Source organism: Lagenorhynchus albirostris, chromosome 6 (genome assembly GCF_949774975.1).
Source record: "Lagenorhynchus albirostris chromosome 6, mLagAlb1.1, whole genome shotgun sequence".
Taxonomy (NCBI): Eukaryota; Metazoa; Chordata; class Mammalia; order Artiodactyla; family Delphinidae; genus Lagenorhynchus; species Lagenorhynchus albirostris.
The window spans coordinates 28,873,168-28,894,871 of NC_083100.1; the positions used below are offsets into that span (position 1 = coordinate 28,873,168).

General features: G+C 40.2%; 1 protein-coding gene across 1 annotated transcript in view; it reads left to right on the forward strand.

Annotated features, from left to right (window-relative positions):
- LOC132522480 (uncharacterized) overlaps window positions 1–21,704 on the forward strand; it is a 288,307-nt gene that overhangs the window by 209,235 nt on the left and 57,368 nt on the right. Inside the window, exon 8 of the mRNA XM_060153173.1 lies at window positions 15,972–16,085. Coding sequence (XP_060009156.1) covers window positions 15,972–16,085 — 114 coding nt within the window. The remainder of the gene's footprint in view (window positions 1–15,971; window positions 16,086–21,704) is intronic.

Here is a 21,704-nt window from a genome sequence, read left to right on the forward strand (position 1 = left end):
TTTATTATACTTGAGTAAAAAAGTAGATTTTGTTTCCAGCCTGAATTGTACCAGCTTTTCTGGCTCACTCCCTTCAGGGAGTCCTTAACTTAAAGGACTCCCTTCAGGTCCTTTAATTGGTTGTGGAGTATGGATTTAGCCTGTTTGTATTCTGATATTTCGCATGTCTTTGGGACGGTAAAGGTCGTGGTGTTCTATGGATTATACAGAGTTCTATCCAGGCACAGTGGAAAAGCTTCATGTATTTTTAAATAAATGATAACAAAAAATTTACTATTTTAATGAGCCAACATATGGTCTTCAAGTGCCTGTTATGGACTCTGCTTTGTAAGATTTCTTTTTATTTTTTAGAAGCAACAAAAACATAAGAGAAAAGCTTCATGGTTTTGTTCCTATAAAGTGTAATAGGAATTTCACCTGGGCTCCAGCCAAAAGATGTAGTTAGGTAGAAATTAAGAGTAAAATAGCTGGTCTGTGTTTGATCTCATTCAAGTCCTTCCCTCTGGTTTCAAAAAGGTGTGTGAAGGTGTAAGGAGAAGGACTTTGTAAGATTCATCACAGTGTTTTCTCCTAAGATTCCCTTGTGAGCCTTGCGATTCCCATGTGATTCCAGTGATTCTCCGTAGAGGACCTGCCTAGCAATGATACAAGGACTCGCACAAGCCTGGAAGGATCTCTGTGCAGCTGGAAGCACATGCTTTCAGCTTGGGGAGGAATGATTGAGGCCAGGAGGTGACTGTGGTTTGCTGGTCGCCCTCATGTCGAGTGGAGGGAGGGTGCCTCATACTGCTTACAAGGCTACATGGTGCTTCTTCCCAGGACAGGAGTGTGGCCAACTGCTTAACTATTCAGTTTGCTCGTTTTTAAAATGCAGCTGTAGTATTATCCATGCTGACAGTTGTTCTGAACATTCAGTGAGCTAATACTTTTAAAGCAATTAGTGGTGTGTCTGGCTAAGGTTAGCTTTTTAGCTGTTATTGCAGGTCTCCCGTTTTCACCTGCATGGAGAGCTCTACCTTGAAATGTCAGCGTCCGTGCCAAGTGCCACCAGACTCTCTCCGGAAGCTGCAGAGGTCTGATCCCATTGGTGAGCTATGTGAGAGGGGTACAGTACCCCCCGCAGATCTGCAACATTCCCACCTTTGTCTTATTTCTGCTCATCCAGATCCATCCTCCATCTCCATCAGCATATTCACTTTTTTTGAGCAGATGGTAGTTCCCAAAAGGCACGTGCATAATCTTCTGTAGGAACCAGCAGTCCCAGTCTTTGAAGGGATGACTGGGAGCGTATTTTAAAAACAAGCAACAATTCCAATCATTAGAGCAAATAAATATTGGTTGGCCTGGACTGGGTTCTTTCTTGTACATGTGACAGGGAAAGGGGGGTGAAAGAAAAAAGTCAAACCCTTTGCTTTAGCCTCTGCTGTGTGGGGAACTAGGGATGCTTTCCCAAGTGAAAGGAGCAATGCTGCTTGTCCTGGGTGAGACACAATATGACAGTAACATGCCCCCAAATTCATAAATGTTGGAGGGAGTTGACAGCTGGTATTTTAAGGGGAGATGATTTAGTGGCTAATTTTATTTAACTTGCTTCCTTTGCCAAGATCAGCTGCTTCTTTGCCCTGTGCCATTAAGTCCCAGAGGGTCCATAGGCAGCAATTTAGAAATCTATTCCCTTCCTGTGGCTAAGGTTCTCTCTACCACCATGGATTTTTCATAGAGAAAATAGAGAATCTAGAAACCATATAACCAGAGACATCTTTAATGTTTCATCAAAGGCTGTCCTATATGAGTATTTATTTATACTTAGCCCTGAGTGAAAGGCCCCAGGAGGCTACAGCCTGAGCAGATTTAGTTCAATATCTGCAAAGGAATTTAAATAAGCTTACCAATGAAGAAAACGTCCTACATGAAGACAAAAAGTGGGGCTTAATTCTGGTTGACCTTGGGACAAAGACAGGCTGGAAACCATTCAACGTCAATGGCACAGCTAAGCAGCATGTACACATGTCTTTGTGAGTGTGGCTATGTGTAAATTGGGCCAGGCATGGAGGGAAGGAAGCTGTAACCTCATGCAGTCTCCATGGCTGCATTAGACTGAGAGGAGGAACTGATGTCTTATAAGGGCAGATTTTAAAAATCAACACTTCAAAAAATTTTGACAATCTGGCTTAAATAAAATCATAACAGATGAATATGAAAATGATATTGCTGGAGATTAACAGTTGTATAATGGATATCCTGCTGTACAACATTTATGAATAATGCATTATTATCTATTATCTTTAAATCTATCGAGAATTAACAGCTTGCAGATTATTTCGTATCTACGATTTAAGGGATAAAATCAACACATATATGTTTTGATAATCAATGATTATCAATTCATTAAAAACAAACATCAAGCCAACTTCAGTGAAACACTTAGAGGTGTCCTTGTGCTGGTTTCTTTCCTAAACTGGAGCTACCATGCTGGGACGATGTCTTCTTAATCTATTTCAATATTTGGAAAAAAAAAAAGAAAAAGAAAAAGAAGAAGAAAGCAAAGACCTCCAGATCTAAGCAGGGAAAGAAAAAAAAAAAAGTCTTCTCCAGGAGTTTCAGTCTAAAGAAACAGAACTTTTTATTGTCCTTGGGGTTTTGCTGCTGCATCTCCTTGGCACTGTGGGTTGAACAGTGATTGGTTTCCTTTGATAAAAAGTTCTACGGGAAAAGAACAGCTGAGTCAGAGAAGGCCACCAGGCCGCGTGACCCAGCAGTGTGGGTTTGGGCAGCTCTGGGAAGGAGCACAAAGGAGGCGCAGCCACTGCCTTTGCTTCCTGCTGTCCCCAGGGAAAGCAGCAGGCCTGGAAAAGGTGGCTATCTGCTCCACTCGCATTTGGAATAATCTCTGTTTTTCCCCATTTCAACATGGATGACCAGGTAGAAAGGAGTTGAGCTTAGCTTACTGACAGCGTGAGAGTCAGGAGAGATTCCCCCACCCCCAAATCCTGTGCTATACCTCTTTGTCCTTGAGTTTGTCTTCTCAAGGTGACCATATACCCTAATTTCAGAGTTATTATGTTTTCTCTCTCCCTCCACCTTTCCTTCCCTCTTTCCTTCTCTGTAATGCTGAGCTTTTGACAAATACAACAAACAGACAACCCATTTGCAGCCAAAATGCAGAGTTTATGTGCATGTTGATTGTTTCTGATGAATGGATTGAAACCTCAGCTTCTCTGTGCCCTTGAGCAAAGAGAGCTGAACAAGTGGTGTGTTTCCACATTACATATTGTCAAAATAACTAATTCCTCAGTTGCAGGATATTGTCATATATTGGATTCTGGGGCTGTAGCTCAATTCACTCTCCTTCATAACCATTGCACACACTCTCCTGACCGTGTGTGTTACAGCTTTTTGTTTAGACCGATAGCTGGTTTCACAGGGGTTAGAGGCTTGTGTTTGAGAAATGTGTTTTGCATCGATTAAAATTTCTTAAAGGACATGCTTCAGTTGAATGACAGGCTATTTTTAAATTATTTACAAGCCCGACATTTTACTCAAAGCAAATTGTCAACTAAATCTAGTTATCATTTAATCTGCTGGACCCGTTCCCCCTGAGCATACCAACCACCAAAAAGATTATCCCCTCAAGTTATTGCTTTAGCGATTCAGTAGACACTTTTTGGCACCCCCCTCCTAGTACTAAGTGGTGATAGGAAGGCATTGGTGAACTTTGTGGAACATTTGTTTCCAGAATTTCCCCAGACACAATTTTTCAATTGCATTATTGAGGAAGGGCACGATGTGAAGGCTTTTTCTGGATTTAATTTCTACTATAATCATTCTACTGATACTATGGAAAAATTAGAGATTACTTTTCCCCTTACCTTTTCTCCATGTTACTAATAATATAGGTTGACATTGTTTCCTTTGTAATCTTCTGTCATGTACGAATTGCTATTAAATATCATTAACACAGTTCCAGGCTCTTTTCCATCTCACTGCTTTTGTACTTTGATTCCCTCTGACTAGGACATTCTTCCCACTGAATTTTGCTTGGCTCTGTCCTTATTATCTTTCAGATCTTAGTTCAAGTATCAACTCCTCTGGGGGTCTTCCCAGGCCACCTTATCTAATGTTGCTTGCTTTCCGTAACACCATTCCAGTGGCCATCCATGACCATGTTACCTATTTAATGTCACTTATCTAAAATGTTTCTTTTTATTACCCTACATGATTACCATTTGCTTCTCTCAATAGAAGGTAAGCTCCATAAAAGCAAGGATCTCACTTCCTTGTTTATTACTGTTTCCCAGTGCCTATAACAGTGCCTGGGATATAGTAGGCACTCAGTAAATATTTGTCACACAAATGAACGGATAAGGGCATGATTTTAGTCAGGAGACCTAGCTACATTTCTGCCTGTACTTTTGGCTTTTTGCGTAACTCTGGACCAACCACTTTCCCTTTGGATCCATTGATTTTCTGCAAACCCATAAAACTATAGGTTTCAAGATCAAAGATATCTTAAAGATGACATAGTCATGAGGAAATGGAAGCCCAGAGAAGTTGAATCACCCAACTAGTAAGTAACAAACATGGGGTTTAAACCAGGTCTCCAGTTTCCTTAGAGCATTGATTTTCAACCAGGGCAGTTTAGCCCCTAGGTGACATCTGGCAATATCTGGAGACATTTTTGGATAACTTGGTGGGGATGGAGTGATGTATGTTACTAGCATTTAGTGAATAGAGGTCAGTGATGCTGCTAAACATCTTACAAAGCACCGGATAATGTCCCACGACAAAGAATTATCTAGCCCAAAATGTCAATAGTGCCAAAGTTGAGAAACCCTGCTACATACAGCAATAATGAAACTTCTCCCTTCTGTTTGAGGATGAATGAGATAAGATCCATAGAGAGAGGAGTTTTTATAATTTTTTTAGTACAGAGTTATCAGTTGGCATTTTTCTGCAACTAAGTTTTAAAATTTTTCAAAATAAAAGTAGCCTTAGTATTTTTTGATTATAGAAATAGTGCATACTTATTGTAGAAGAATACAGTAAAACACAAAGGTATTAAGAAGAAAGAGAAAACCATTCATAATCCTACCACATGTAGATAAACATATAAGCATGTTGGTGTGTATTTTTCAAGACTTTTTTTCTATGCATACGTACATACAGATACACACTTTTTGACCAAAATGGAATAAAGTGTTTAATATACACTATTTTGTAATTGGCTTTTTTCACTCGACAAGATTTTGTGGGCATCCTATACATCTATAAATATGAAGCTATATTGTTATTTCTCAAGATTTCATAATATTTTGCTGTATGGATAATCTAAAATGTGTTTTACCCATCTCTTATTGATGAGGATTTAGGGTTGTTTTTGATGTTTTAATATTATAGACAATCTTACAGTGAATATCCTTGTTCATTCATTCTTTGTTCATGCTCAATTACTTCCTTAGGTTAACCTAGTAGAGTGAGATTGCTGGGGCAAAGGAAATGTGACACATTTTGCCAAGTTGCCTGCCTGAAGGTTTGCCTGATTACTGATGGGAACCAAATAATTAGAAATCTTAGTATGCTGGAATTCTCTGTGCCACCTCACTTTCAAATGAGATGGAATTCACAAGGCAAAAAATTATATTAGGCTTATTTCTTATCCTTTATGCGTTAGTATCAAAAAATATTCATTCTCATCTACACTCATTTAAATTTAATTTGGGAAAAAATTATTTCAGAAAAGTGAAAGGAACATTCGCTGAGTCCTACTATGTGCCATGCCACTATATACTAGGAACTTATTTTCTTCCAACAACCTACCTGTGTGTTAGGCAGTCTCTTCCGGCTTGCAGATGGGAATGCCGGGAATCAGATACTCCCACTTAAGAACACAAACCTTGTACCTGACAGAATCAGAATTTGAATGTAGTCCTTGCCTTTAAGAAGTTTATAGTCTACTCTAGGGCAAAATGTGCCAGGGACACTTTCTATATCAATGCCATGTATGATGAGATTAATGTTCAAATTATGACCTTGAGTATCTTAAGATTTTATACCTGTAAAGAAATAATCAACTATAGTCAGGATATTGTACTTACCAAAGCAGGAAAGTAGATTGATATGTATTTGAAAAATACTTTCAGTAAATAATGCTGAAAATACAGAGATGTCCAATTCCTCCTTAGGAACCAAACAAACGTATCATTTAGTTGAAGTTTGTATTTGATAAGTTCCTTATTTCCAAAGACCTCAGGATACTTACCAATCATTGACATACAAGATATACTGCTCAAGTCAATACCTACGTCATAAATATAATTTCTTTCAGAATGCTGAGAAGCCAAGAAGAAGGTCTTTGAGAGAATATTGGAAAGCTCTCTTGTCTAAACATTTTCTTATGTCCTTTTATCCCCCCTCATCAGAATTCTTGTCTTCTCCTCAAGGAGAAAAAATTGGGCAGGGCCCCGGCCAAGAGAGTGCAGACAGTTTCTGAGTGAGATTTGCAAGATGGGAGAAAACCCATCTGGGAAAAAAAATCTTTCCATTGGCCTTTGTGGCTTGAAACCCTGCTTTATCTCATGACTCTGCAATCCACTTCTGGGTAATTCATTAGGGAAACACTCAAAGATGTACCAGTGTATTAACTACCACACTGTTTTAAAATAGTGAACTATTAGTAACAGAGTAAATGATCATAACTAGGGGATAAATATAAACTATGACATACATACTATGGAATAATATGCAACAGTTAACAGAATCTGTTCTGGATATGAGTCTTTTGTTAAATACTGGGTTGGCAAAAAATTCGTTTGTTTGGGTTTTCTGCAAGATGTTATGGAAAAACCCAAACAATCTTTTTAGCTGACCCAATATATTTCTTGTAAGTATCTTTTGTGGCTCGCCTTTTCACTCTCTTAATGGTGCCTTTTGATAAACAGAAATTTAAAGTACTTTAATTTATCACTTTATACTTAGAGCTTTTTATATCCTGTTTATGAAATCTTTTCACTCGGCATGGTCATTAAGATATTATTCTTTGTTTTCTTAAAAAAATTTATTGTTTTACTTTTCACAGTGAAATCTACAGTCTATCTAAAATTTATTTTTGATTATGATGTGAGGTAGGGGTTAAAATGTATATTTTTCCATATGAATATCCTTTTGACCCAACATGATTTACTGTAGAAACATTTTTCCCCACTTTTTATCACTTCCAGCTTTATTTCAAATCAAGTGATAGTATATGTGTGGAATTTCTGTTCTTTTCTATTGATCTATTTGTCTATCCTTATGCCAATACACATTGTCTTAATTAACTGAAGCTTTAAAATAGGCAAAAAACTTGAATGAAATCTTCATAAAAGTAGATATCCAAATGTCCAATAAACTTATTAAAAAGTGCTCACCCTTATTAATATTCAGGGAAAAGGTATATTAAAACCATAATGAGATACCACTACTTATCTGCCAGGATAGTTAGAATGAAAATAACAAGACTGACAAAAAAATACCAAATGTTGGGCTTCCCTGGTGGCGCAGTGGTTGGGAGTCCGCCTGCCGATGCAGGGGACGCGGGTTCGTGCCCTGGTCCGGCAGAATCCTGCGTGCCGCGGAGTGGCTGGGCCCGTGGGCCATGGCCTCTGGGCCTGCGCGTCTGGAGCCTGTGCTCCGCAACGGGAGGGGCCGCAGCAGTGAGAGGCCCGCGTACCGCAAAAAAGAAAAACAAAAAACAAAAAAAACCCAAATGTTGACGAAGATGTGGAACAACCGGAACTCTCATATACTTCTGCATATACATTGGTGCAATCATTTTCAAAATGTGTTTGGCAGTATCTACCAAGCTGAATATATGTATATTTTATCATTTAGCAATTTCATTCCCAGACACGTACTCAACAGAAATGCTTACATACACCTGCCAAAATACATATACATACATACATATGTATAAGAGAGTGGGTGGCAAATGTATTCATAATAGCACTCCCCACCCCCCAAACAAATGTCCATCAGTGGTAGAATGAGTAAATGATTTCTCTTATATTCAATCAATGAAAATGAACAAACTCTTGCTACCATACAAAACATGGATGGCTCTTACAAGGATAATATTGAAAGAAAGTAGACACAAGAGAACACACTCTGTGTAATTCCATTGACATAAAGTACACAAACAGGCAAAACTAATATAAGATGATACATTTAGGTTAGCGACTGGGGCCTAGAAACAGGGAGAGGACATAGGCAGGATTCTTTGATGATAGTAATATTCTATTTCTTGATTTTGGTGCTGGTTACTGGGGGAATGTTCACCTTGCGAAAATTCTTTGAGCTATACACTAACGACTTGTGCCTTTCTCTTAGTGTATATTAATTTCAATAAATATTTATTTTTTAAAATGAATCAGATATTTATATACTGTTGAGTACAAATTACTGAAATATATGTGTGTGTGTATATATATATTTAGCACTTTTATATAGTACCCACAAAATAATACCTTATATTCTTTATGAACATATACATAAGTGCATATATATATATCTAGGGAGGGTATTAGATGTTCAGCGTATGTTGTTTCTTTAGAATCAAAACGATTTTACTGGACTCTATTCTCACAATTCTGCTCGCATCAGTGTTGTGATCAAATTGGAGATGAGATCAGTGGGTATATCCAGGTTTCCTAAGAGAGGGACTCTTAGCAAAAGGAAACTCCTATTTTCCTAGCACTAAATGGAGTGGAAATTATAAGTTGACCAAAAATTGAAGGATCCTTGAGTACCAGTTGATCATGAATAATCTCAGGCATTGTACAAACTACTTTAACACTTGCTATCAACTTTAACCAAAAAAACAAAAAAAAAAAATTGAAGATCAAGTATTCAAAAAGGCATCTATAAAGAGAAGCAACCAAATTCTAAAAAAAAGTGGGTGCTCTTTTACAAACAACCAGAGGAAATTCAATCGTACCAATTTTTAGGTAGTTTGGGAGAATAAACATAGGGCCAACATATATATATTTGAGAACGATAGAAAATGAAAATTTGCTATAAAAAAGGTGAAAGTCAGGACAGCCAATTGAGAAGAATTCTCTGTGCATCTGTCTCCAGCTTCAGGAGGGTAAACGAGAACAAATGCAATTTGACTCTTTAAATCGGGTTTTGGATGACAACAAAGCCAGGAGTCCTACTGAAGCTTCCTGTGGATTTGGCCCCTGGGAAGGCAGGTAAGGCCAGCGAGGGATCTCCCCATAGTTAGACAGCGTCTTCTCTTTTGGGGAGCTTTGGGGCCTGTGTGTCCTAGGAGTTCTAGGACGTATATGGCAGCAGAGGAAAAATGGGATCCAGGAGTATTAGGAGAAGCCCTTTTATGCTGGGGTGGAGGGAGGTCAGAAGGGACATTAGCTCATCTGTCATTTCTTTTGTTTGATTTTTGGAGGAGACTATAGCCAGTGATATTAATAAGTAATTAAAAATAAATCCCTCTATTAATATAAAGGCTAGATTGGCTCTTTAGCCTTGGATGGTAGAGACCTTGTATTAAATGTTTATACTGGAGAAAGGGCCATCTTGTGTTCTGGATGACAGACCTGCAGAGGGTAAAAATGCCTTAGAGTTCATGAGTTCTCAGCCCAAGCTGTCTCTTAGATTCACCCGAAGGACTTTTACAGCATTGAAACTGCATCTCAGGGGTAAGGGCCAGATATCTGTATCTTTTAAATGTCCCCAATGGATTCTGATGCCTGATGCAGGTTGGGAACCACGGATTTATTCGGTCCATTGATTTTCATCTCTCTAGGACTCTGTGGCCTGCCACAGAAGTTTCAACTGAGATGCCCCACTTGATTCTGCTTTATGGTTTCATCATTTGAAGAAAGGGTTCTATTTCTAAAGGCTAAAATATTTAGAACCACTGATGTAGGCTAATGAGCTTCTAGACTTTCCTCTCCCTTCACCTGAATTTGTCAGGTTGATCATTTGGCAGTAATCTCATGACGGGATTGAAATACGTAACAGCCCTCTCAGGTTGGACTCTCCAGAAACAGAAACTGAGCTGGACTTTCCAGAGCAATATGCTCACTGGGTTCAACACCTGTAGAGGGGAGGAACCGGGAGCAGATTGGGCAGAGGACGAAGCCCAACTGTGATGCAGGCCCAAAAGGCCTGGGCCAATTTCACCAGGAGTGTTGGAGTGAATAGTGCCCATTGGAGTCATGCTCAGGTGGGCAGCTGTCTCAGGCAAGGGTTGTGAGCTGTCGGGAAAGAGTGTGACCTCGGGGAGGAGGGTCTCTGCAGCTGAGGCGGACCCCAAAACAGCTGGCAGCTGGTACACGGCTGCTGCCAGCTATCCCATCAAATCCTCCCTGGAAGGAGAATCTGGGCAGCACACCTGTGGCTCTACAGGACAGGTATGAAAGTTTCGGGAGGTAGGGAATGCCTGTGGACTGATGATCTCTGATTCAAGAAGAGGAAGGTACTCACAAAGGCAGCACAAGCATCGTAAACCAGGCTCATGGCAATGGGACCTGGGAAAGGCTCCTGTAGGGACAAAGAGAGGTGATGTGAGTTGGAGAAGAAACAGCGCACCTCTCCTCTTCTTGGGACACCTCACATGGTAGACCGCCTTTCCATAGCTTCCTCTTGAGGATAAAAAGGAAATTTTAGGACTGGGGTGGGGTTAGGTAACATTCCAGAGGATGTGGTTGGTAACCTCTATCTCCAGGATTAGACTAACTTTAGTATAAAGGAACTTTGATTGTTGCACGTCAGATTCAGTCTGCATTTATCAATCCCCTCGCATAGGCTACCCTCTGTGTTAGGTATTTTTGTGCACAGTCCCACCCGCCCATATTCTCATCTTAATCAGGTTGTCATGAAAATTACCGTTGGAGTGACTGTCTTTTCCTTTTTCAACTTACCTACATGTTTATTTAAAGACTAAATGTAGAAGACAGAGTTTTTCTGAAATGAAAACAATAGAATCCCTAGAATCTTGTTACTAACGTGCCGTATCTTGTTCTCATTCTGTTTAAAAGATATACTGTTATCAACACCTTAATTATAATTGTAAGATAAATCTTTATGAGCAGAAATGCCTTTAGCTATGTTTTAATTTTAAGAGATATAGCACAGCCCTTTTACAGTGGTTAAGTACATTAGATTGAGGGCAGTGAACAAGATTGGTGGTTTATATCAACCTCCAATGACCAACATAGATTAGAAAAGTAAACCTACACTGTTTTCTACTACAAACCACAACATATGTAGTTTCCCATAGTGAACATTTATAGTTTCAAAGCCATAACAGTTCTTAGAACTCTTAAAACAAACTTTTTAATATCACAAGAAATCTCTTTGCAGTAAGAGATAGGCTTAGGCAGAACCTTTAAGTACAGACAATGGATTGATGCAGCTTACATTATGGTAACTGGTATGTAAATATTCAATAATAATTTCCTTAACCATTTATCAAGATGTAATGTCTAACTGAAAGATTTGTCTACTCAAACTACCTGTGTTGACTGCCTCCCAAGCTTTCAAGTTTTCTCATTAATCTGCTCACTGAAGCTTGTAACTTCTGGCTTCAGTTATCATTTCTAGCCAGAGGTAGGTAAAAGAATATGGAGCCTATTAATTCCTGTTGCCACACTAACTAGATTTTAGGTTTTGAATAAGCTATCTGTTATGCACATTCTCATTAGGCACAAGCATAGACATTAGAACAGGCCCTGAGGCAGTGGCCTTAGGCAGGGGCAGATCCTACAAATGGCGTGTGAGTGGATGGACACCCCCAAACCCAACCACCATCCTGTGTTTCTGATAAGCAGGGTAAAGAGAGGGTCAGGACCAGAGCTGGACAGATGGTGGCAAATGTGAATGAGGGAGGGACTTGCCCAGAGCTATTTCAGGTGTCCCTGGGCCACCCCAGTCCTATGACCTCCAAATTATGTGCAGTATACAGTATGAAAGGGAGGCTGGTCATCAGGAGTGATATCTTTTGTTCATAAATGAAGGCTAGAGCCGGCAGGCACATGGAAACATTATGACTTTCATGGGCCCCGTGCCCGCCTCTGTGAGGGTCTGAGGGAGCCGTGTGTGGAGGTGCTGTCCAGATGCAGTTTCAGAGTTCTGAGTTCCAAGTCTCAGTTCCACAAATTCAACATATCAGGAGCAGTGCCACCTCCTCTACTTGACAGTGAATCTAACCACTTCAGCCTCTGTAGGAAAAACAGGTAAGAGGTACTCCTCAGGGACATAGGTGAAGCGTAGCATCTGGTGGAAGAGTCCTTCAACATAATAGCTGTTTGAAAAGATTCTTTCAGTAATTAAGGTGGGGGGAAAAGTGGGTGGGTTCTAGGGAGCTAACATTCTGTTGAACCTGCTACTCTGGGAACTGAAAGACCTCAGAGGGAGACACACAAAGAGGTTAGGAAGGGGCTGGGATTAATGCTCACCCACCATGTCACTTCATTATCAAAATCTCTTGAGGGGAAAACCTGCAAGTCCCCTGCTTCCATTTCACATCTTATCTCTAAAACAGTCTCCTTTTGGGGCTGGCCCTTTAACATCTGTTGCGACATGCCACTGAGTGTACAAAAAACAGCCTGAGAAGCCTCCTTCAGACCTTGAGGAATCTATTTAATTTGTGATGGTTTGCATTTTGTTTGTGGGAGGGATAAAAACACAACAAGCCCTAGAAAATAACTACTTCATTGCGTATTATAATTTATTCCACCAGGAGGTTGGAAGTATGCCTCCAAATTGCCCTAGCACAATCTTTGAGGATCTGGTGGTTCATACTAGCAAATCTGAAGTCAGTGGAAAATTTCCACATGAGAGAATTATAGCATTGGATCCTTTAAAATGACAACACGTGCACATAGCCCCCACCCCCCCCCTGCCCGCAGCCCCCCATCCTCACCCCTGGCATTTCTGAATGTCTGGAAATCCTGATCAGGAATTTGAAAAGCAGTCAGGATATATTGCATCAACTGTGTTCCAAAGTATTTATGCAGTGTATGTTTTAATACTAAAAAAATGATTTGGTTAGACTTAGCAGGCTCAGCCTCATTCTCTGAGAGGAGCTCTTAATTGCTGCCATAAAAAATGTCCTGATTTAAATCATAAGATAGTATACAGGGGGTTGATGGCTTGGATTCTTTTTCAAAGTTAGGTAAATAGTGTAGCATGTGGTTATAACCCGTTGCTGGTTTCTATAAAATAGCTAATGGGAAAGAACCAATCTTTCTTTTTTTGTTGTTTTGTTCTTTCTTCCTTTCTCTCTTTTGTCCCTTCTTCTTTTCTTTGTTGCTTAAACTATCATGAGTAAGATTAACAGTTTGCAAGAGCCACTCTCTTTAGATATTTTATCTATTCTTGTTCTCAGATGGCAACTGCAGACATCTCAGTTTGACCCCAAATGCCTTGAAATCTGAAAACAGATGGTGGGTAGAAAACTAGAAAGGTGCTGATTTTCAATGTCTGGTCTTGCTGTTCTGATCGTCTCAGGGCTACAGTACATGGTCCAATGCTTTCCCTTAACAGTTATCCTGGCTTGGAATTGCTCTCCCCACTTGGACCCATTTTCATCTAGATAGAGCCTTTTCTTCCTTCAGACCCATATTTTCCATTCTTATGGGAACCTAAATGCAGGCAAGGAGAGGTAGGAAATGGAGAGTTATAGGATGGACCCTGGGCTGGGCTTGGCAAAAAGTGTGACAGGTCGGGCTTCCCTGGTGGCGCAGTGGTTGAGAGTCCGCCTGCCGATGCAGGGGACGCGGGTTTGTGCCCTGGTCTGGGAAGATCCCACATGCCGCGCAGCGGCTAGGCCCGTGAGCCATGGCCGCTGAGCCTGCGCGTCCGGAGCCTGTGCTCCGCAACGGGAGAGGCCACAAGAGCGAGAGCCCCGCGTACCGCAAAAAAAAAAAAAAAAAAAAAAAGGGTGACAGGTCAGTGGAGGCTGTAGGGGTGGGGAGACCATCAATCCTAATCACAGTTATGATTGTGGAGGTGGGAAAGGGACTTGTGGGGCTGGAAGGATCCCAGTTCAAACTGGGCCAACCAATCAGTTAAAGGAGGGCCCTCAGCAGAAGATGCCATGTAGCAAGCCACTATTTATACCAAGGGTGCTTGGGAACATAATGGAAGTCTCCTCATTAAAACCCCACACCCGAACCACCAGCAAGTCCTATCGACTCTACTCCCCAAAGATATTTAAACTCTAATATTCTCTCCACCTCTGCCACTAACACCTGGTCAGAGCCACCACCTTCTCTTACTAATCATCAGGGAAATGCAAATCAAAACCACAATGAGATATCACCTCACACCTGTTAGAATGGACATTATCAAAAAGACAAGAAATAACAAGTATTGGCAAGGATGTGGAAAAAAGGAAACACAGGGCACTGTTGATAGGAAAGTAAATTGGTGCAGCCACTATGGAAAACTCTATGAAGGGCTTCTCAAAAAAATAAAAATAGGACTACCATATGATCCAGCAGTTCCACTTCTGGGTATTTATCCAAAGAAAATAAAAACACTACTTTGAAAAGTTATATGCACCCCTATGTTCATTGCAGCATTATTTACAATAACCAATATGTGGAAGCAACCTAAATGTCCATCAACAGATGAATGGATAAAGACGATGTGATATAGATAGATAGATAGATAGATAGATAGATAGGTATAGCTATATATACAATGGAATATAACCATAAAAAAGAATGAAACCTTGCCATTTGCAATGACATGGATGGAACTTGAGGGTAATATACTAAGTGCAATAAGTCATACAGAGAAAGACAAATACTGTATGATTTCACTTCTATGTAAAATCTAAAAAATAAAACAAATGAACAAATGAAACAAAACAAAACTCATTGATATAGAGAACAGGTTGGTGGTTGCCAAAGGGGAGGGGTGTTGGGAGAGTGGGTGAAATGAGTGAAGAGGATCAAGAGGTACAAACTTCCAGTTATAAAATAAATAAGTTGGGCTTCCCTGGTGGCGCAGTGGTTGAGAGTCTGCCTGCCGATGCAGGGGACGCGGGTTCGTGCCCCGGTCCGGGAAGATCCCACATGCCGTGCAGCGGCTGGGCCCGTGAGCCATGGCCGCTGAGCCTGCGCGTCCGGAGCCTGTGCTCCGCAACGGGAGAGGCCACAACAGTGAGAGGCCCGCGCACCGCAAAACAGAAACAAAAACAAAAATAAATAAATAAATAAGTCATGGGGGTGTAAAACAGAGCATAGTGACTATAGTTAATATTATATTGCATATTCAAAAGTTGCTAAGAGAGTAGATCTTAAAAGTACTCATCACAAGAAAAAAAAATTGTAACTTAATGTGGTGATGGATGGTAACTAGACTTATTGTGGTGGTCATTTCACAGTGTGTACAAATATTGAATCATTACGTTATACACCTGAAACTAATACAGTGTTGCATGTCAATTATACCTCAATAATAAAATTTTTTTAAATTAGTTTTTATTGGAGTATAGTTGATGTACAATGCTGTGTTAGTTTCTGCTGTACAGCGAAGTGAATCAGTTATACATATACATATATCCAGTCTTTTCTAGATTCTATTCCCATATAGGTCATTACAGAGTACAGAACAGAGCTCCCTGTGCTATACAGTAGATACATATTAGTTCTCTATTTTATATATAGTAGTGTGGATATGTCAGTACCAATCTCCCAATTTATCCCTCGCCTCCTCCACTTTCCCCCTTGGTAACCATAAATTTGTTTTCTACATCTGTGACTATTTCTGTTTTGTAAATAAGTTTGTTTGTACCATTTTAATTCAAAAGTTAAAAAAAAAAAGCCAAAATCCTTACCAGGGCCAACAGGGCCCTCCATGGGACTCTCCCTTCCCCTCTTCTTTCTGACATTATATCCTCTGTCTTCCCCTTCCTTTGTCCTGATGCAATGGTCCATCTACTGTTTTCCTTGTCATTCCAGGCACACTCTGATATCTGAGCTTCGTTCTTCCCTCTGGCTGGAGCACATTTACCCCAGAGAGCTGTGTGGGCCACTCCAACTCCTCCAGGTCTTTGCTCACAGGTCACCTTCCTGGTGAGTCTTCCCTGAGCACATTTTTAAACATCTTACCCCCCACCCCGCTCTGGCTTGCTCTGTCCATCTTCCCTGCTTTACTTTTCTCCATAGCACTTATCACTCTCTGATGTATTATATGTTTTATTTTTTGGTTTATTTTCTGTTTTTTCTCAGCAGAACATAAGCACATTTGCTTTCTAATGTAGCCACAGAACTTAGAGCAATACATAGCATGTAGCAAGCACTTAATAACTATTTATTGAATGAATAAATGAATGAGTTCATTAAACAGACCCCCAGTAGTGACAGGGAGAACAAGACAGCTCAAGAGTCAATGGAATTGTCAGAGTCCCAGTTCATGGTGACAAGGCTAGGTTTTTGGGAAAACAAAAGCAAATAAGATGTTCATGTTTCTTAGATGCTCATAGTAGAGGAGCCATATACAGGATGTTATCAGTTTGTCAGAGAATGATCAATGCCTGTGCTCAAATAGATTGAACACAGCCAGAGGCTGGCATCAGGACTCTAGCCCTTCTGTGAACATCTGTAACAATCACTGTCTCACCCATTCACCCATCCATCCATCCATCCATCCATCCATCCATCCATCCATCCAGTCTTATGACAGTTGTTTATGCAATGTTTTTGCAAAACTGGCTTTGCATTGCTCAGATTTTCTGAACATCTCTCCTACAGAACTGAGCATTTTTGTGAGCAGGAATCTCCACATCATTAAATCTTGAATACTCCCATTCCCTGACATGAAGTCTTGAATGAATGAACCTTGGACAAGGGGTTGTGCCTTGTTTTTTCTCTTTAAAACCTAAGAGAAAGAATAACGAGAATGGATGAATCAATATACTAAAGGTCTTGGAATTTTTCAAAGTTAGAGTTCAGATGTTTCTAACTGGCGCTGGGTACTCTCCCCGTGCTGCACATTTGCCTTTGCTCATTCAGTTGTGCCCTCCACATGAGATGGCTGATCTCCCACGATCATTTCCTTTCATTTGGGAACCTGGTAAACCCAAGGCTGGTCCCAACGCTGGAAAAGAGGCTTCGTTCCTGGTTATTTATTCCATTAATTGCTAGGTTGTTTTTGTCTATCTCACTGACTTCATTTCTCTTTCTCGCTCCATATTCTACTTGATATTAAATAACTGTAGACTTTTCACACAATAAGGCTCTTAAAATGGGTGTGTGAGTGTTCCTCTAAACATATTTTAATTTCTCACTCTGTCTTAGTCTGCTTAGATTGCCATAACAATAATATCATTGGCTGGGTGGCTTGAACACGGGAATACATTTTCTCACAGTTCTGGAGGCTAGAATCTGGGATCAGGGTGCCAGCCTGGTTGGGTTCTGGTGAGGCTTCTCTCCCTGGCTTGCAGATGGCCGTCTTCTTGCTGTGTCCTCATGTGGCCTTTCCTCAGCGCATGCAGTTGGGAAGAAAGATCTTTCTCCCTTCCTCTTCCTATAAGACTACCAGTCCTATTGGATTACGACCCCTCTTATGACCTCATTTCACCTTAATTACCACCATAAAGTTTCTTTTTCTAAATATATCATTGCATTGTGAGTTAGGATTTCAACATAGGAACTTGAAGTGAGGGACACAATTCAGTCCGTAGCACGGCCCTTCTTCAGATACACAATGTCAAGTATCAATGGGGTTAAATTTGTTGTAACTTTAATTTGATCATAACTTCAAGCTGTGTTTATGCCCAGTTTTTATATTTTCTTCCTCACTTAGCATGCATTTCTGTTCACCACTTAAATCAACTTCAGGGAATGTGATTTATAGATTAGTCTTGCTTTGCTCCCATTGTCAAGTTTTTACTTTACTCTGAATCTGGTTCCTTTTATTTTTGTTAAAAAGACAGGTCAGTATGGAATCCTCCGTCCCCATTAAACACTTGGTACTCGTTGTCCCATCTAGCCCTCATCTCCTCTATCTTATCTGTAGTTGCACAGACATAAACACACACACACACACACACACACACACACACACACACACACACTCTTCTCATGGTTGCTTTCTTCTTTTTTTTTCCCCTCCTTGGTACTAGTATCTTTTATTTTTGTGAATAAAGCCATAATGTTAGAAGATTTATCAGTGAAATTTTCCTTTGTCTATCTTTTTTTTAATATTTTAATTTTATCAGAGTATAGTTGATGTACAATGTTGTGTTAGTTTCAGGTGTACAGCAAAGTGATTCAGTTATACATATACATGTATTCATTCTTTTTTAGATTCTTTTCTCATGTAGGTTATCACGGAATACTGAGTAGAGTTCCCTGTGCTATACAGTATGTCTCCATTAGTCATCATTCTTGTTTATAATAGTGTGTGTATGTTCATCCAAAGCTCCTGATTTATCCCTCCCCACTACGTTTCCCCTTTCGTAACTGCAAGTTTGTTTTCAATGTCTGTAAGTCTGTTTCTGTTTTGTAAATAACTTCATTTGTATCATTTTTAATATTAGATTCCACATATGAGTGATATCATATGATATTTGTCTTTCTCTGTCTGACTTACTTCACTTAGTGTGACAATCTCTAGATCCATCCATGTTGCTGCAGATGGCATTATTTCATTCTTTTTTATGGCTGAGTAATATTCCATTGTATATATGTGCCATATCTTCTTTATCCTTTCATCTGTTGATGGACACTTAGGTTGCTTCCATGTCCTGGCTATTGTAAATAGAGCTGCAATGAACATTGTGGTACATGACTCTTTTTGAATTATGGTTTTCCCAGGGTAAATGCCCAGTAGTGGGATTGCTGGGTCATATGGTAGTTTTGTTTTTAGTTTTTTAATGAACCTCCATACTGTTCTCCACAGTGGCTGTATCAATTTACATTCCCACCAACAGTGCAAGAGGGTTCCCTTTTCTCCACACCCTCTCCAGCATTTATCATTTATAGACTTTTTGTTGATGGCCATTCTGACTGGTGTGAGGTGATACCTCATTGTAGTTTTGATTTTCATTTCTCTGATAGTTAGTGATGTTGAGCATCTTTTCATGTTCTTTTGGCCATCTGTATTGTGTCTTCTTTGGAGAACATGGCTGCTCTCTTCTAATCATTCGAGTTTCTGTTAAAAAACTTCACTGAGATCTTGCCCAACTATCATATCTACAGAAGTTAGTCCCATAACATCACCTATTTTCTTTTCTCTCTAACACCTAAGACTACCGTCATTTTGTGGATGGGTAAAATGAGGCTAGAGAACATAAGGGATTTGTCCACAGTTGCTCAGTTTCTGAGCAGTAGAGAGAAGGCCTGAGAAGCAGAGGGTGGTGCTCAAAGGGGTCTGGAGGTAAACCTAAACTATTACAAAACTTATCTCCTAGCAGTCCCAGGCCTTCCCTCATAAAAAGCAAGACAGCAGTCATTGGCTCTAATTGCTTCAAAGTCTTTTCATAGTGGCCCTTGCTTCTTTCCTTTTTCTGTTGCCTTGATAAAACTGTCTGGCAGAGTGGAGGGACAAGCATGGAAGGACACATTTGCCACATATAGGGTTGACAGATTTAGCAAATAAAAATGTAGAAGCACAGCTGTCTTTGAATTTCAGATAAACAATGAATATTTTTTGAGAATAAGTATGTCCCGTGCAATGTTTGGGACATACTTAGGCTAAAACATTATTTGTGTTTCATCTGCAGTTCAGTTTAACTGGACGTCCTGTGTTTTATCTGGCACCCCTAACCAGATGGCTGCTCTACAACTACATGCATCCTATAGATAATGGTTGTAAGCCTCAGGTGAGTGTGCTGGGGAAAGAAAACAAGCAATAAAGTCCCTTTGAGCTCTGTTGTTTTATTTACTTAGGTGAAACTCTGATGTTCTTTGACAATAGAAACAACACCACAAATATTCCGAAAAGAATATATATTTTACTTTGGAAGCTTTGACTTATATCTTTATCAGCTCAGTTGCTTTGGTTTTCTGTGAATTCACAGCATTTAATATCTAAGCACCAAAGGAACTAGAAAACTGCATGAGTTCATCACCGCTGGACTCGTGTTTGGGTAAACTTGGACAAGCTGATTTACCTCTCTTCATTTGCAAAATGAAGATAATAATAGCCTGTGTCTTATAAGATTGTGAGGGGTAAAGGAGAAATTGTATATGAAAGTGGCTAGTCCAGTGCTTGCCATATAGTAGACACTCAATACATAACAGCTTCACTTTTCTTGCCTCACCACTCCATTTCTGAGAGTGAACAACATCACATTCCCAGACCATGGCAAAATATTAGGCTGAAGAAATTACTGTTATGTCTCAAAGAAATTATTACCCTTACTTACCAATAACCAGATAACCAGCAGAGCCAAACCAATCGATTTGTTCATTCAGGCATTTATTCAGCAAGTATTTATCGAAGACCTAACATGTGCCAGGGGCAGTGTTCTAGGAGCTGGGGACACATGGTAAACGGAGCGAAGTTGCTATTTTCCCATGAGAATTGTTTATATTACAGTGTGTGTGTGTGGCGTGGGGATGCAGATGATGACTGGATAAGCAGGAAAACGTATTATATCACATTTTACATGGAGCAACCAATTAGGGCAAATGTTGTGAAACGGAGTCCTTGAATTTGGTTGTGTGGAGATCACTGGTGGCCTTGATAACAACAATTGTTCCCTGAGGTTGTTTAAGGGAATGAGGGGAGCAGCAGGAAGTAGAGAAAGGAACTTTGCTAAAAAGCAAGGAGAAAAAAAAATGGGTGGCAATTCAAAGGGGATATGGGGTTAAAAGACTGGATTTTTTAATGGGAGTCATGATAGCATGTTTAAGCCGAAAGGAATGACCAATAGAGAGGAACGGATAATGCAGAAGGCAAAGGACAGCTCTGGGAGTGAGTGCTTGACAAGGCGATAAGGCAAGAGACTCCAGTGGACAAGAAGATTTGTGCTTAGAGTGCTACCGGGACCTTTTACTCGCTGCAGAAAGATGGGAGGTCGAATATATGAGGTTGAGGGTACAGGGGCTTAGTCAACTCTGCAATGGGAACATGTGGAAGTTCTCTTCTACCTCCTCAGAGAAGTAAGACATAAAATACTTTCATTTCTCTTATCAATAATTATCAATTATTAAGTTGAAAATAATTACTGATGTTAGAAATGACAGCTTCCTCTTGCCAAACACCCACTCATATTTGGGATATGTATCCTTGTCCCCCCACCCCTCCTGTGCACAGCGGATTGATACTTGCTTTATTCGCAGTCAGCTCTTTTCAGCCCCTTGTGCTGTTCCCAGGCGGAGGTGCTGGTATTTCGATGCTTTTCAGCCATCACATGTTTCCCTCCATAGAGATAAACTTCTTCCAGAAGAAGCTGCCCATCTTGACAAGTCTGTTTTGCGTCTGTGCTCCACTGCACAGCCAGACCTGAAGGTGACAGGAACTGACAAACTCTCTGAACTTGTCCCATTGGATTTGTCTAATGGGCCTTTCCCTGACATAGATGAAAAAGTCATTGACAGAAACAGACCATTTACCAGGAACCTGAGCAGAGGTATAAACAGCGACAGATGAAATAGTTCTCGAAATAAAGCTGGGAAATGCAGGACATATGTGATGGGCTCAAGGAGATCTCTGCTTTCAAATGTCAAGATGAAATGGACGGT